Source organism: Tupaia chinensis, unplaced genomic scaffold (genome assembly GCF_000334495.1).
Source record: "Tupaia chinensis unplaced genomic scaffold, TupChi_1.0 Scaffold000045_1, whole genome shotgun sequence".
Classification (NCBI taxonomy): Eukaryota; Metazoa; Chordata; class Mammalia; order Scandentia; family Tupaiidae; genus Tupaia; species Tupaia belangeri.
Window position 1 is genome coordinate 7,976,913 of NW_006159501.1, and position 14,132 is coordinate 7,991,044.

The 14,132-nt window shown below is 46.5% G+C and overlaps 1 protein-coding gene across 2 annotated transcripts in view; it reads left to right on the forward strand.

Annotated features, from left to right (window-relative positions):
• NOL10 (nucleolar protein 10) overlaps positions 1-14,132 on the forward strand; it is a 105,242-nt gene that overhangs the window by 8,729 nt on the left and 82,381 nt on the right. For both annotated transcript variants that reach the window (XM_014589713.2, XM_006140824.3), the window contains exons 3-7: positions 3,236-3,334; positions 4,652-4,729; positions 8,269-8,306; positions 10,911-11,047; positions 13,247-13,312. In XM_014589713.2, coding sequence (XP_014445199.1) covers positions 3,236-3,334; positions 4,652-4,729; positions 8,269-8,306; positions 10,911-11,047; positions 13,247-13,312 — 418 coding nt within the window. The remainder of the gene's footprint in view (positions 1-3,235; positions 3,335-4,651; positions 4,730-8,268; positions 8,307-10,910; positions 11,048-13,246; positions 13,313-14,132) is intronic.

The following is a 14,132-nucleotide window of genomic DNA, read 5'->3' on the forward strand; positions in this document are numbered from 1 at the left end:
TCTCTCTGTCTTTCTGGCAAGTGCATGTGCCCTATAGCAAAAACCTCTCAAAAAAAAAAAAAAAGTGAGATTTAATTTCCTAACTAAAAAGCTTTTAGTTAGGAAATTAAAATTTTAGATCAAAGGAAAATGAAAATTGATGATTTAGTACAGTTTTTGGTTTTCCCATTCTGGTATTCTCATGTGGTTTTTTTTTTGAGAGGTTTTTGCTATAGGGTGCGTGCGCTCACCAGACAGACAGAGAGAGACAGAAAGACAGAAAGCAAGAAATCACCCCCCAGGGGGGATGGCCACATCGCAATCCCTTCTCCTCCATTCTCCTCTCGGGATCTTGGGCACGCACACGCGCCCGGCGTGAGTTTTAAGCCACCAGGTCCGGGACGTGAACCACGGTCGACTACGTGGGAGTCCAGCGACATAGCCATTACGCCAACTGCTGGTTCTCTGGTATTCTCTTGTGTAACAAAACATATTCCGATTATGTAGGGGAAAAATTGTCCATACTGTTTCAGCAAACCCATCTTGAAGGTACTGTGTGTCTCCAGATTGAATGGGGCCCTCTGACTGGGCTGGTTTGAGTCTACTTTGACTTAATAAATGAAGACCGGAATGTGCCAGGGTGATGGTCTTTGCAGGAAGCACATTGCTGTGATAGATGCTGAGTGTCCCTAGTTCAAAGGTCTGAAGTCTGAAATGACCTAGATCTGAAAGTTTAAAATTGTTTTTGGAAGAGGTTGTATGCGCTTGCCAGCGAGAAGAGAGTGGGAGAGGAGAAAGCACTCCCCAGTGGGCACGGTCACGCTGCCGTCGCTTCTCCATCTCTCCCTCCTTTTGGGATTTTGTGCATGCACACACACGTGCCCAGCATGTTACTTAAGCCGCAGAGTAAGCCATAGGGTCTGGGACTCGAACTGCACATCTGCCCATGTAGGCTTCAGCTGTCTTAAGTACTTGGCCATGGAGTGGGCCTGGTTCTGAAGGTTTTGAACCCTGTCATGACACTACAAGTGGAACATTCCACCTTTGACCTCATTTAATATGTCACAGTCAAAATGCTGCAATACACAAGTACTGTGTAGGATCACCTTCAGGGTATGTGTATAAGACACGTATGTAAAGCCTAAATGGGTTTTGTGTTTAGATTTAGTTCTATCACCTGTTTTCTTCTGTATGTGCAAATATTCCCAAACCTGAAAAAATCCAGTCTGAAATACCCTTGGTCCCACGTATTTTGGGTAAGGGATCCTGAGCCTGTAGCAACAGTAAGAATCCATACTTCCTCATAGGGAGGGATGAGTTGTTTTTTTAGCCAGATTTTTGCTATAGTGCATGTGTGCTCACCAGAGAGACAGAAAGTGAGAAATTAGAATCACACCACAATCTCTTCTCCATTCTCCTCTCAAGATCTTGGACATGCAACACACATGCTCCTGGCGTGGATTTTAAGCCGCCCAGTCCAGGACTTGAACTGCGGTTGACTACTTGGGAGTTCAGGCACATAACCGTTACGCCATTTGCTGGTCTTGGGATGAATTTTTTGTTTGTTCGTTTTCTTACTTATTTTTGTCAAGGGCTAACTTTCAGTGAGTGGATCGCGGGCGCAGCTGCTCTGCTACACCAACGAACGAGTTTTCCTGAGAGTCAATGTTGGTGTTTTGATCCGGGGAGATTGTTCTAAATCCTTCCCTGGCCTGGGTCCTTTTAGCGGCCAGTGTTGCCACCTACAGCCAAAGTCAGCTGGGTGGCAGTTTCTTGCATAAACTTACAATTTTGGTGTCTTCAAACTGTTCCTATTAGGTCATCGGGAAAGTCGTGACATATTTTTCCATGCAAAAATGCATCATGACTTGGGACTGGTAGTTAGCATAATGGCTGTGTCGCAGGACTCCCATGTAGCCGACTGTGGTTCTAGTCCCAGACCTAGTGGCTTAAACTCACACCGGGTGCATGTGCGTGTGTGCCCAAGAGGAGGGGAGAAATGGAGGAGAAGGGATTGCGGTGGGGCCATCCCCACTGGGGGATGATTTCTTGTTTTCTATCTCTCTGTCTTTCTGGCAAGCATACACACCCTATAGCAAAAACCTTCCCCCGCCCCCCGCCCCCCGAAAAAAGCGTCATGGCTTTCCCAACTACCTAATACTTAGGAGAAAAAAATATGAGATTTTTGTCTCAACTATGATCAGGTAACGGGGTGGTTAAATGGTTACATTGTTCCTTCTTCATCCAGATCTTTTTTTTTTTTAATTTAGATTTATTTATTTGCATTCATTCACTGTACATCATTACAGCATACAAAATGAGATTTTCCATCCAGAGTACACTGTATATTGTCTCAATCAAGCACATCAACAAACATGTTATTGTCAACAAATAATTTTCCATTTCTTGTTTTCTGTATGTTTTGCTTCCCCCCCCCATCCTTGATTCCCTATCTCTTACCCTCTGCCATCTCCCACTCTCCTCCCACACTGTCTCTGGTATCTGTGTTTGCTTTCTATACTGTTTTCCCCCCACATTTTATTGAATTACTAAAGACCTTAATTAATCTAAATATTTTCATAGCAAACACAGTTGATATATACATTTCCATGAACACAAGTCTAACTTTAGGCATCCTATAAAGTAGCACCTAGCTGGGGCTATGTATCTTACTACAGTCATTGAATAGTTTTTTTTTCTAAAACTTTTTTTTGTAACTTAATTTACATTCTTTCCCGAAGCATCATTACAGCATACAAAATGTGATTAAGCATCATCACAGCATACAAAATGTGATTTCCCATCCAGTATATACTGCATAGTGACTTAATCATGCATACTATTATCAAAAATTTTCCATTTCTAGTTCCTAGAATTTTTTGACCCCTCTTTCTGACCCTCTGTCCTTTCCCACCCTCTTCTCACACTATCTCTGGTGTCTTCATTTGTCTTCCATTCACCCAGATCTTAAGCCTGGACCTTGAACAGCCTATTGTGGAATTGTCTTTTCTTTTTTTCAGCTAATGATAGTTTTTCCTTTTTGAAATCTAAAAATGTGTTATTTAGCTGAGAAAAACTGTGAGCTGAAGCCCCTACTGCTCGGTGGGCAGGCTGTCTGGTGCACCCTGAAGGTGGCAGCGGCTGGGGTGTATTTCCCAGTGGTGGCTGGTGGCCGCTGTGACTGTTGGGCGCAGCCTGTCCTCGATGACGGAGACAAGCACATTTGTCACAGTGGCTCCTTCTCCTCTCTTTGTAGATGTCCGTAGGAGAATTGAACTGATTCAGGACTTTGAGATGCCGACCGTTTGTACCACTGTGAAGGTGTCCAAAGATGGACAGTACATTTTAGCAACTGGTGAGCATCTTCGTGGCTACGACTCTCATGTCTCCTAACAGGAAATGCTGTGGTTGGAAGTCTTTTTTGTTTTAACCCTGATAATTGTGTTGTACAAAAAGTAAACATACAGAAATACTGAAAAAATTATCCAGTGAGCACCAGTAAATAATTTACTATATAGGTTTTTGTTATATAGCTGTCTGTCCACTCATCAATCCATCTTGGTTTTTGATACGTTTCAGAGCAGTTGGAAATACCAGTGCAGTTCACCCCTGAGTACCTTAGCATGTATGTCATTAACTAGAGCTCAGTATTTAACATTTACTTAACGAATTTTAAGTAATTATTTATTGGATCTCATTTGTTATTATTTAATTTGCTATAGGGCACGTGTACTCACCAGGGAGCGTCAGAGAGAGGGAAAGTGAGAAAGCAAGCCACCAGGTCTGGGACTCGAGCCGTGTGGGAGTCCAGTGCCTTAACCACCGCACCAGGTGCTGGCCCCACTTATGTTTCTTTGGTGGCAAAACTTACATGCAATGAAGCCCACAGATCTTACGTGTTCCGCTCGATGAGTTTTAGCAAGTGCGCACACCCATGTGACCCAAACTTCTGCTGGGATACAGAGTGCGCCTTTCCCCCGGCGGGGGTGCAGCCACTGCTCTGACTGTCGCCGCAGACACGCTCGCCCGTGGGGACTGTCACATCAGTGCCGTCACACGCTGTGCATTCCTTTTCTGCCAACACCCATGGCAACCATCTTTTTCATCTTTGCCCCTCTGATAGAGAAAAGGTGACTTCATTGTTTTAACCTACTCCCGTTAGATTATTTGCGCAGTTTACTCCTTACTCGTATTTCACTTCCTTTTTTTTTTTTTTGGAGAGGTTTTCGCTATAGGGCGCGTGCGCTCGCCAGACAGACAGAGAGAGACATAGAGACAGAAAGCGAGAAATCACCCCCCAGGGGGAATGGTCACGCCGCAATCCCTTCTCCTCCATTCTCCTCTCGGGATCTTGGGCACGCACGCACATGCGCCCGGCGTGAGATTTAAGCCACCGGGTCCGAGACGCGAACCGCGGTCGACTACGTGGGAGTCCAGCGACATAGCCATTACGCTAACTGCTGGTTCCCTCGTATTTCACTTTCTACAGCTGGCTTGCCTTTGCTTATTTTCCCCTCAGCACGTTTGGGAAGAGCTGCTTTTTAAATTGCTTTGCTTTTATTGCTTATGATTGATCCTGCCTATCCCTGAAAAGAATGTATACTCAGCATATCTACGTTATTCACCGAAAAGAATGCCTTCAGGTTTTATATCACATTAATTTATGTTATAGGAACATATAAGCCTCGGGTTCGATGTTATGATACCTATCAGTTATCCTTGAAGTTTGAAAGGTGTTTGGATTCAGAAGGTAAGAGACTACATCTGAATTCATGAAAAAGCTTTTTATATTTTTCTGCTTTTCTGGTTTTTGAAAATGGGAATGCGTTTTAAATGATGGGTTTTATATTCAGGTTTTATACTCTGCTGATAAACTACTGCACATGCAGTGGCTTAGTGCGGCCGCTGAGTAGCTTGAAGTCAGGTGGATCTCCAGTCCATGCAGGTCCTGTGCTCAGGGCTCCGCTCGCTGGCCGCCAGGGGGCGCTTACCTAGAGGCGCTGGGGAGGGACCTGCTTGCAGACTGACTTAGGCTGTCAGCAGGACGCAGTTGGTTGTGGTCCTGGGGCTGGCCCTGCTGTCAGTTGGGGACACAGCTTCTCGAGATGGCCTGCGTTCCTCTTCATTGTGGTCACCTCCACCTTTAAGCTGTGCCCTTGTGCCCCGACTCTGAATGCGCCTTCTGCCACCAGGCAGAGAAAACTCTGCTTTTAAAGGGCTCATAGAGACCAAACCTTCTGCCAGATAGACACGGCTTCTGCCTCTCCTTTCAAGAGCGTGGGTTACACGTGGGTGAAGGGCCCAGGGAGTCAGTCTTGGAATTCTGCCTGAAATGGGAAAACCTTCACGTGCTCTTGTCAGTCAGTCTGGTGTTTGGGATTGAGGGAAAAGAAGTTAATGGTATGCACATTGATAGAATTTATACACATATTCTACCTGGCTACAGCCCTTTTTTTTTTTTTTTTTAAGTTTATTCTGTGAATGAGAGAGACAGCGTGAAAGAGGGAGCATCCCCAATAGGGTCCTGATGCCGGGGCCCACTCCACGCCCAGCCAGCCCCAGGTCTTGGGCTCTCCTAGGCCCAGCATGCACAGGGAGGCCTCCCACGTGATCCGGACACTCCCAGTGCGTCAGCTTTGCCGAGTGCTGCATTTTACCACCGTGCCACCCTCTGGCCCTCGTTTTTTTTTTTATTTTATTATTATTATTTTTTTTGCTATAGGGCACGTATGCTCGCCAGACAGACAGAGACAGACAGAGAGACAGAAAGCGAGAAATCACCCCCCAGGGGGGATGGCCATGCCGCAATCCCTTCTCCTCCATTCTCCTCTCAGGATCTTGGGCATGCATGCACACACGCCCGGCGTGAGTTTTAAGCCACCGGGTCCGGGATGCAAACCGCGGTCGACTATGTGGGAGTCCAGCAACATAGCCATTACGCTAACTGCTGGTTCCCCCTGGCCCTGGCTTGTTATTCTTTTGTTTTAAGTTTTTAATTTTTTTATTTTCTGGATGGCACATGTGCTCACCAGAGAGAGACAGAGAGGTAGAGCATGAAAGCGCCCTCCATGGGGGGACAGTCGTGCCATAGCCTCTTTTCCTCCACTTTTCCCTTCTTCTGGGATCTTGCCATGTGTGCACATGTGCCTGGCATGTTTCTCAAGTCACCACATCTAGGACTGGAACTGCACAGTCAGCCACATGGGATCCAGCTGTAACCACCAGGCCATGGACTGGCCTGTTTGTTTATATCTTCGGAGAGAAAGAGACCGACAGACATGTATCCCCCTAATGGTCTCAGCCAGCCTGGGTCAGGGCACATGCATGTGCATTTGGTATATGAGGGAGTTCCCTGTGCGCAGAAGGGACCCTCCCTGTGCAGGACTGGGTGTGCCACCACTGTGCCACTGCCTGCCCCCACCCCTTTAAGATGGGACCTCACCAAGTCATTGTCCTGCCTCGGCCTGCCCACCGAAGCCGTAGGTGCGTGCCACCACATCGGCTTGTTTTCCTCCCTCCTTCCTTTACCCCAGCCTTTCCTCCCTTCTGTGGGCAAGGGACACAGGGGTCCCCATTGGGGTCTTCATGCCACCACCCACAGTGGTCCCAAAGGGGGTGTTTGTGCCACCACCCACAGGGGTCCCGAAGGGGGTCTTCATGGCACTGTCCACTCCCAGCTTTAGCCAGTCCTCGTGCCCCGTGTTCAGGGAGGTCTCAGATACAAATCTGGCACCTTCCCACATGGGTCAGCCTTGAAGAGCATTGTATTACCCCTGTGCCACTGTCCACCTCCTCCTTGTTTTTCTTTTTTTTTTTTTTTAAGAATTGTTCAATTTACTGTTATTACTGTTTTCTAATTCATCAGAGAAAGACAGAGAGGGAAAATGAGAAAGCAAGCTACTAGGTCCGGGGCTCAAACCGTGGTCAACCATGTGGGAGTCCAGCACCCTACCCACCATGCCACCTGCTGGCTCCCCCACCTTTTTATGTTTTGGCATCTTGCTCTGTTGCCCCGGCCGTCACTGAGCTTGTGATCTTCCTGACTTAGCCTCCCAGGTCACCGGGGCTACGGGCGTATGCCACTGCGCCCGGCCTTCAGGTGGGGCTGGGAATCAGACCTGGCCTTTGTGTGTCCCCAGGCTGCAGGGAACAGGGCCTGGCAGTGTGTGCTGGCGTCACTGGGCACTGCACCCCACCCCAGGGAGTTTCTGGAAGGAGCAGATCTCTGTGCCGCTAGTAAGAGATGGTTTCATCCTTCATTTTTGTCTGGCAAGTGAACTATGAATGAGTAAAAAGTTACTGTTAGCTCTTTTATTTTTGGTAACACTTCTTTTTTTTTAAATTAACTTTATGTATGTATGTTTGTATGTATGTATCTAACTTTGACAGAGAGAGCGAGAGAGAGAGAAAGCAAGCTGCCAGGTCCGGGACTCGAATCACACTCGGCCATGTGGGAGTCCAGCGCCCTTAACCACCACACCACCTGCCGGCCCCAACACCTTTTTTTTTTTTTTTTGAGAGATTTTTGCTGTAGGGTGTGTGCGCTTGCCAGAGAAAGAAAGAAAGTGAAAATCACCCCCCTCTGACAGAGAGAGCGTGAGAGAGAGAAAGCAAGCTGCCAGGTCCGGGACTCGAATCACACTCGGCCATGTGGGAGTCCAGCGCCCTTAACCACCACACCACCTGCCGGCCCCAACACCTTTTTTTTTTTTTTTTGAGAGATTTTTGCTGTAGGGTGTGTGCGCTTGCCAGAGAAAGAAAGAAAGTGAAAATCACCCCCCTCCCCGGGAGGTGGCCACACCACAGTCCCTTCTCCTCCATTCTGGTATGATTTTGGGCAGGCACACACACATGTACCTGGCGTGAGTTTTAAGCCGCCAGGGCTGGGACTCGAATTGCTGGGATCCAGCATTGTAACCTTTATGCCATCTGCTGGCCTGCTGGTAACACCTCTTACATTTAATTTATAATGAACAGTCTTAAAAGTACTTTTTTCAAATATCTCAGAAAAATAGTGGTGAAATTTAGAAGTCATTATATTTTATGAGTTTGCTTCAGTTCTGCCGGAAAATTAGTTGATGTGTTTTGAGAAATTGCAAAGTTCTTATTTTTCCTGGTAGCGTTTTAGGGACAATATAGCATGGCTGTGTTGTTCATTTATTAGGATAAGAACAGGAAACAAGTGGTGTTTGTGTGTAATGTCTGTGTTACAGTAGACTTTGCATCAGGTTTGCATGTTCATTAAGAACATTGATAACGATATTTTTCCTACGATTTCTTGTTTTTCAGTTGTTACCTTCGAAATTTTGTCTGATGATTATTCAAAGGTAGGTTTGGTAGCATTGGTTTGTGTTACTATACTCAAGAAACGAATGAGTGGAATTTACTTTTATGATGTGCCAATTAGTAAATTAAAAATGGATTTGTAGGGCAAGCCTGTGGCATGGTAGTAAAGGTGGCCGGATCCCACACGTCTGACTCTGGGGTTTGAGTCCCAGACCCGGCAGCTTGAAGAACATGCTGCCGTGTATGTGTGCCAAAAATCCCAAGAGGAAAATAGAGAAGGCATTACAGTATGGCCATCCTCCCTGGTGGGGTGCTGTCTCTCTTCCTCTCTCCTCTCTCCCTCTTCCCCTCTTTCCTTCTCTCCTTCTCTCTCTCCAGTGTGCGCACATGCCCTAAATCAAAAAGCAGGGTGTGTGAAAAAGATAGGCTTTGGCCAGTGTAATGTCAAAAATAGGTTTCACCTGACATGAAATCGTATCTATCTGTATTCTGGAGTTTATTTACTTGTTTCAGGAGAAAGGGAGACAGGCAGGAGCAGAGAGGGAAAGCCAGAAAGACACCCCACAGGGCCTTCACGCTGTGCTCTTCCCTGCTGGCCACAGCCAGCCAGGACTGGTGGCACGCCTGCGTGTGCCCAGTGTGACCTGGGTGTCCCCTGGGCCTTCCGCTAGCCCAGCAGCGTGGCACTCTGCATCACCACTGCACCACCATGGCTGGCCCGTCTGTGGTTTTTTTAGAGAGATTTTTGTTGTAGGGCACATGCGCTTGCCAGAAAGACAGAAAGTGAGAAATCACCCCCCAGGGGAGATGGCCGCAGTGCAGTCCCTTCTCCATTCTCCCTCGGGATCTCGGCCACGCATCTCATGTGCCCAGTGTGAATTTTAAGCCACTGGGTTCAGGACTCGAACTGCGGTAGACTACGTGGGAGTCCAGCAACATAACCATTACACCATCTGCTGGCCCCACCATCCGTGTTCTTAAGAATTGGTAGCAGTCACGTTTTGTAACTGTCCTCTAGATCTGTGATTCAGATGATTACATTTAGCCTGGGTTTATTTGCCAGATTGCTTTCATTTTCTTTTATGTAAGTTAGTGGTGTTCCATGTTTCATTTTCTTGACCTTACAAGTGGCGATGGCATTCCGGAATAGCTTCAAACACAGCAGAGTAAATTTCTTCCTTTTTTCTTGGTACCATTAGTTTATTTTTCAACCGTCCTGGTCATTTTTAGGGTGTGAAATTGTCAGTAAGTCCATATGCACTTTTTTTTTTGAGAGTTTTTTTGCTATAGGGCGCGTGCACTCGCCAGACAGACAGACAGACAGAGAGACAGAAAACTAGAAATCACCTCCCAGGGGGCATAGCCATGCTGCAATCCCTTCTCCTCCATTCTCCTCTCGGGATCTTGGGCACGCACGCACACGCGCCCGGTGTGTGTTTTAAGCCACCGGGTCCGGGACGCAAACCTTGGTCGACTACATGGGAGTCTAGCGACATAGCCATTATGCTAACTGCTGGTCTCCCATATGCATTTTTTTGATTCATTGTCCAAGTACATGTGCACTTGCCATAGAGAGGGGAAAATTCCCCCAGTGGGGCATGGCCGCGCTGCAGTTCTTCCCCCACTTCAACAGTCCATCAAGATTTTGGGCATCAAATACACATGTGCCCAGTGTATTTTTCAAGAAGCCGGGGCTTGGATTTGAACTGTAGTTGCTGATGTGGGATCTAGCTCCTAGTGCACAGCACTTAACCACCATGCTACAAGGCTGGCTTCACACTCATTTTACATTTAAAGGAATTTAGTGATGCCAGTGTCATCTTGAAAAATACAAGTTTTCTTAGTGGACACGGTTTTATATTAATGTCGTTAGTTCTCGAAACTGCATCACAGTTTATCCTTGTGGATGTGGATGCCATTTCTCCTGTGTTTAGGGACATGCCATTTTATATTCTCTTTAAATATTGATACATTTGCCTTTAAATACTATCTGTGGGGTTTTCTCCTTTCTTATGTTGATTTTTGCTAGAGGGTGCATGTGCTTGCTGGAGAGAGACAAAGAGAGACAGAAAAGGAAAGTGAAAAGTCACCCCTCAGCGGGGATGGCCTTGCCACAATCCCGTCTTCACCCTCCTCTTGGGATTTTGGGCACCCATGCACACATGCCCAGCATGATGTTCAAGCCAACAGGTCTGGTACTCAAACCATAGTTGACCATGTGGGAGTTCAGCGCCTTAACCACCATGCCAGTCGATTTTTAAGCTATGTTGTAGCAGGTCAACTTTAAATTTACATTAAGGTTTACCAAACCCTGTATGATAATTGCGGGATTTTTCTAGCATGTTCCTAAATGAAGCAGGAAATTGCTCATTGAGGTTACCGTGCGTGGCTCCACCTTGGAAATACCCACACCTAGTAAATGAAGGTCGTTTGCTCTTAGTCTCAGTGAGAGGGAAGTCTGCAGCACAGCCGTCAGGTGGAAGGCAGTGGGAGCGGGGAGAGGATGCGTGTGCACGTGTGTTGAGACAAGGAGCAGAGATCAGGGTGGGTGGCAGAGATCAGTTCTTGCTCAGCCAGTCTTAGAGATGACAAAATATGTTTTACTTGGAAATGTGAGCAAACTGATTTTCTTGCTTTATTTTCAGATTGTCTTCTTACATAATGACAGATACATTGAATTTCACTCACAGTCAGGGTTTTACTATAAAACCAGAATACCGAAGTTCGGGAGAGACTTCTCTTACCACTACCCCTCCTGCGACTTGTACTTCGTCGGTGCCAGGTAGTAGACCCGGTCTCCGTCTGCTTCCTCCCTTCCATCTCGTAAAACAACTAACTTCAGTTCTTAAAGTTTCTGTGCACTTTATCTACTTAAGTAGCTTGCTTTAACACAAAAAATGGTTATTGTAAAAAGAATAATAAACCTTAGGAAACAAGGAATAAGAAAAAAATTCCTGTTTTCTGCATATTGATGCAGTTTATTTTTAAGTGTTACCATTATAATGTATTGCTTCAACACCTGTTATTTCCCTTAATAAGGTCTTTTTTGAAAATAATTATTTAACTTTATTTATCATTATTATTGTAACTTGCTACAGGGCACTCCCCTTAGAGAGCCATATAGGGGCGGGAGGGTGGAGGAGTGAGAAAGCAAGCCGCCAGGTCCAGGACTCAAACTGTCAGCCATGTAAGAGTCCAGCACGTTAACCACCATACCACTTGCTGGCCCCAACGTCTTTTTATTTTTAACTGCCGTGGGGCATGTGTGCTTGGCAGAGAGAGAGGGAGGAAAGAACCCCAATGGAGTGTGGGCACACCACAATCCCTTCTCCGTTTGTTGGTCCTGGAGAGATTTTCGAGCCACTGGGCTGGGATTTGAACCACAGCTGGCCGTGTCGGATCCAGCTCCCTAACCAGGAGGCTCTGGGGCTGGCCTGAGGGTCTTTTCTAGCATTGACAATATCAGTGGTTGTTGCATGTCACAGTGCTCACACCAGGAACTATGGAGGGACCTGTGTAAGCCTGCTCAGTATGGCCCAGTCCCCACGATTTGTGGGACACAATATTTGTTTTAGTTTTCTTCATATTTGCAGATTTCTGTTTGGGTCCTAAAACTCTCAGCTTTTGCTTTAAGTTTATTCAGTATCCATGCTGGATTTCTGTGTGGACCATTTGTGATTCAGGTTATATGTATGTAGTTATGGACTTCCGTTCAAAATAGACATGGGAGAGGGCTTTGAAGAATAATAAGACCTGGGACCAGCAGATGGCTAACGGTTATGTCACTGGACTCCCACGTAGTAAACCCCGCGGTTCGAGTCCCAGACCTGGCAGCTTGAAACTTACACTGGGTGCGTGTGTGCTTATGCCCGAGATCCCAAGAGGAGAATGGAGAAGGGATTGTGACATGGCCACCCCTCCTGGGGGGTGATTTCTCACTTTCTGTCTCTTTGATAAGTGCACATACCCTATAGCAAAAAAATCTGTCTCTGCCAGGTTGCTTTGGGAGTGACCTACTTGACTTCTGTAAGTTCTAAACACAGAGATACACAGGGAGCCTCACAGGGGCAGGCTCTTAGCCCTATCACTTATTTTTCTTGACAGAGATTTTTTGCTATAGAGCCCATGTCCTCGCCGGAGAGACAGAGAGACAGAAAGCAAGAAATCACCTCCCACGGGAGGATGGCCATGCCACAGTCCCTTCTCCTCCAGTCTCCTCTTGGGATTTTGGTCACGTACGCACACGCGCCCAGCGTGAGTTTTAAGCCACCAGGTCCAGGACTCGAACCATGGTCAACTACGTGGGAGTCCAGCAACGTAACCAGTTTGCCATCTCCTGGTCCCTCACGATACTCATAAAACTTTGTGCTTGTAATACTGCACTTGCTGGAGACAGGGAGAGAGAGAGAAAGTAAGAAAGCAACCCCCCAGAGGAGACGGCTACACCACAATCCCTTCTCCATTCTCCTGGGATTTTGAACATGCACACATGTGTGCCTGGCATGTTTTCCAAGGCAGTAGGTCCAGGACTTGAACAGTTTGTCATGTGAGGTGTAACCACCGCAGCCACCACATTACCGTCTGGCCAGTGGTCTAACCATTTTTATCCTCGGGGCTGGTGTGTGGTGTGGTGGTGAAGGTGGTGGCCTTTGACGTGGCCAGCGTAGTTCAGTCCTGGTCCTGGTGGCTTAAAAATCATGCAGGCTGCCCAAGTGTCTGTGTGTACAAATAATAGTCTACTTAATGATTTCATGATATGTTCTTGGTACGTGAGTTATCTAAGTCACTGTTAGATATGAACAAATTCACACATAGGTAAATAGTTTTTAGGTTTAGAATACATTTTTGTGTCTGATGTACAAAAGAAATGATGTCTTATGAATGACGTGTGTATGTGTGTATTTTTTTCTAAAATGTGCATTTGCTGAAAGAAAAGTTCATTTCGTTTACCAGGTTTTTAACTCTGTTTGTTGCTTTGCAGCTCTGAAGTTTATAGATTAAATTTAGAACAAGGACGGTACCTGAATCCTCTACAGACTGATGCTGCGTGAGTGTCTCTTAGTAAAACTGCTATGTTTATTTTCACCAGGAGATGGAGCCACAGGCTCAAGTAGTTATCAAAGAACACATCAATAGTAATGCGCAGAAGCAGGACTCTGGGCGGCGAGTTAGAAACAGCGCTGTGGAATTTCTCCTTAATAAAGTCACTGAAAGACCTGGTGATTTCTTCATTTTTTTTTAAATATATTTTTTGTTTTTGCTATACAGTACATGTTCTCATAGGAGAGAGAGAGAGACAGAGAGAAAGTGAGAAATCATCCCCTACCCCGCCCCCAGCAGTGGTGGCCACGCCGCAGTCCCTATTTTTTCATTCTTTGGAATTTGGGGCACCTGCGCACACACACCCAGTGTGTTTTTCAAGCTGCCAAGTCTGGGACTTGAACAGAACAGTCAGCCATATGGTATCTGGCTGCCTTGACCACTGTGCCCAGTTGGCTAGCCCAATTCCTTAATTTTTTTTTTTTTCCCTTTGGAGGTTTTTGCTACAGGGTGTGTGCACTTGCCAGACAGAGAGAGACAGAGAGACAGAAAGTGAGAAATCACCCCCTAGGAGGGATGGCCACGCCACAATCCCTTCTCCTCCATTCTCCTCGGGATCTTGGCCACGCATACTCACGTGCCCAGCGTGAGTTTAAGCCACCGGGTCCGGGACTCGAACTGCGGTCGACTACGTGGGAGTCCAGCGACATAGCCATTACGCTAACGGCTGGTCCCCAATTCCTTAAATTTTAAAAAATCCATGAAAACTTCGGGACCAGCAGATGGTGTAATGGCTACGTCGCTGGGATCCCACGTAGTAAAACACA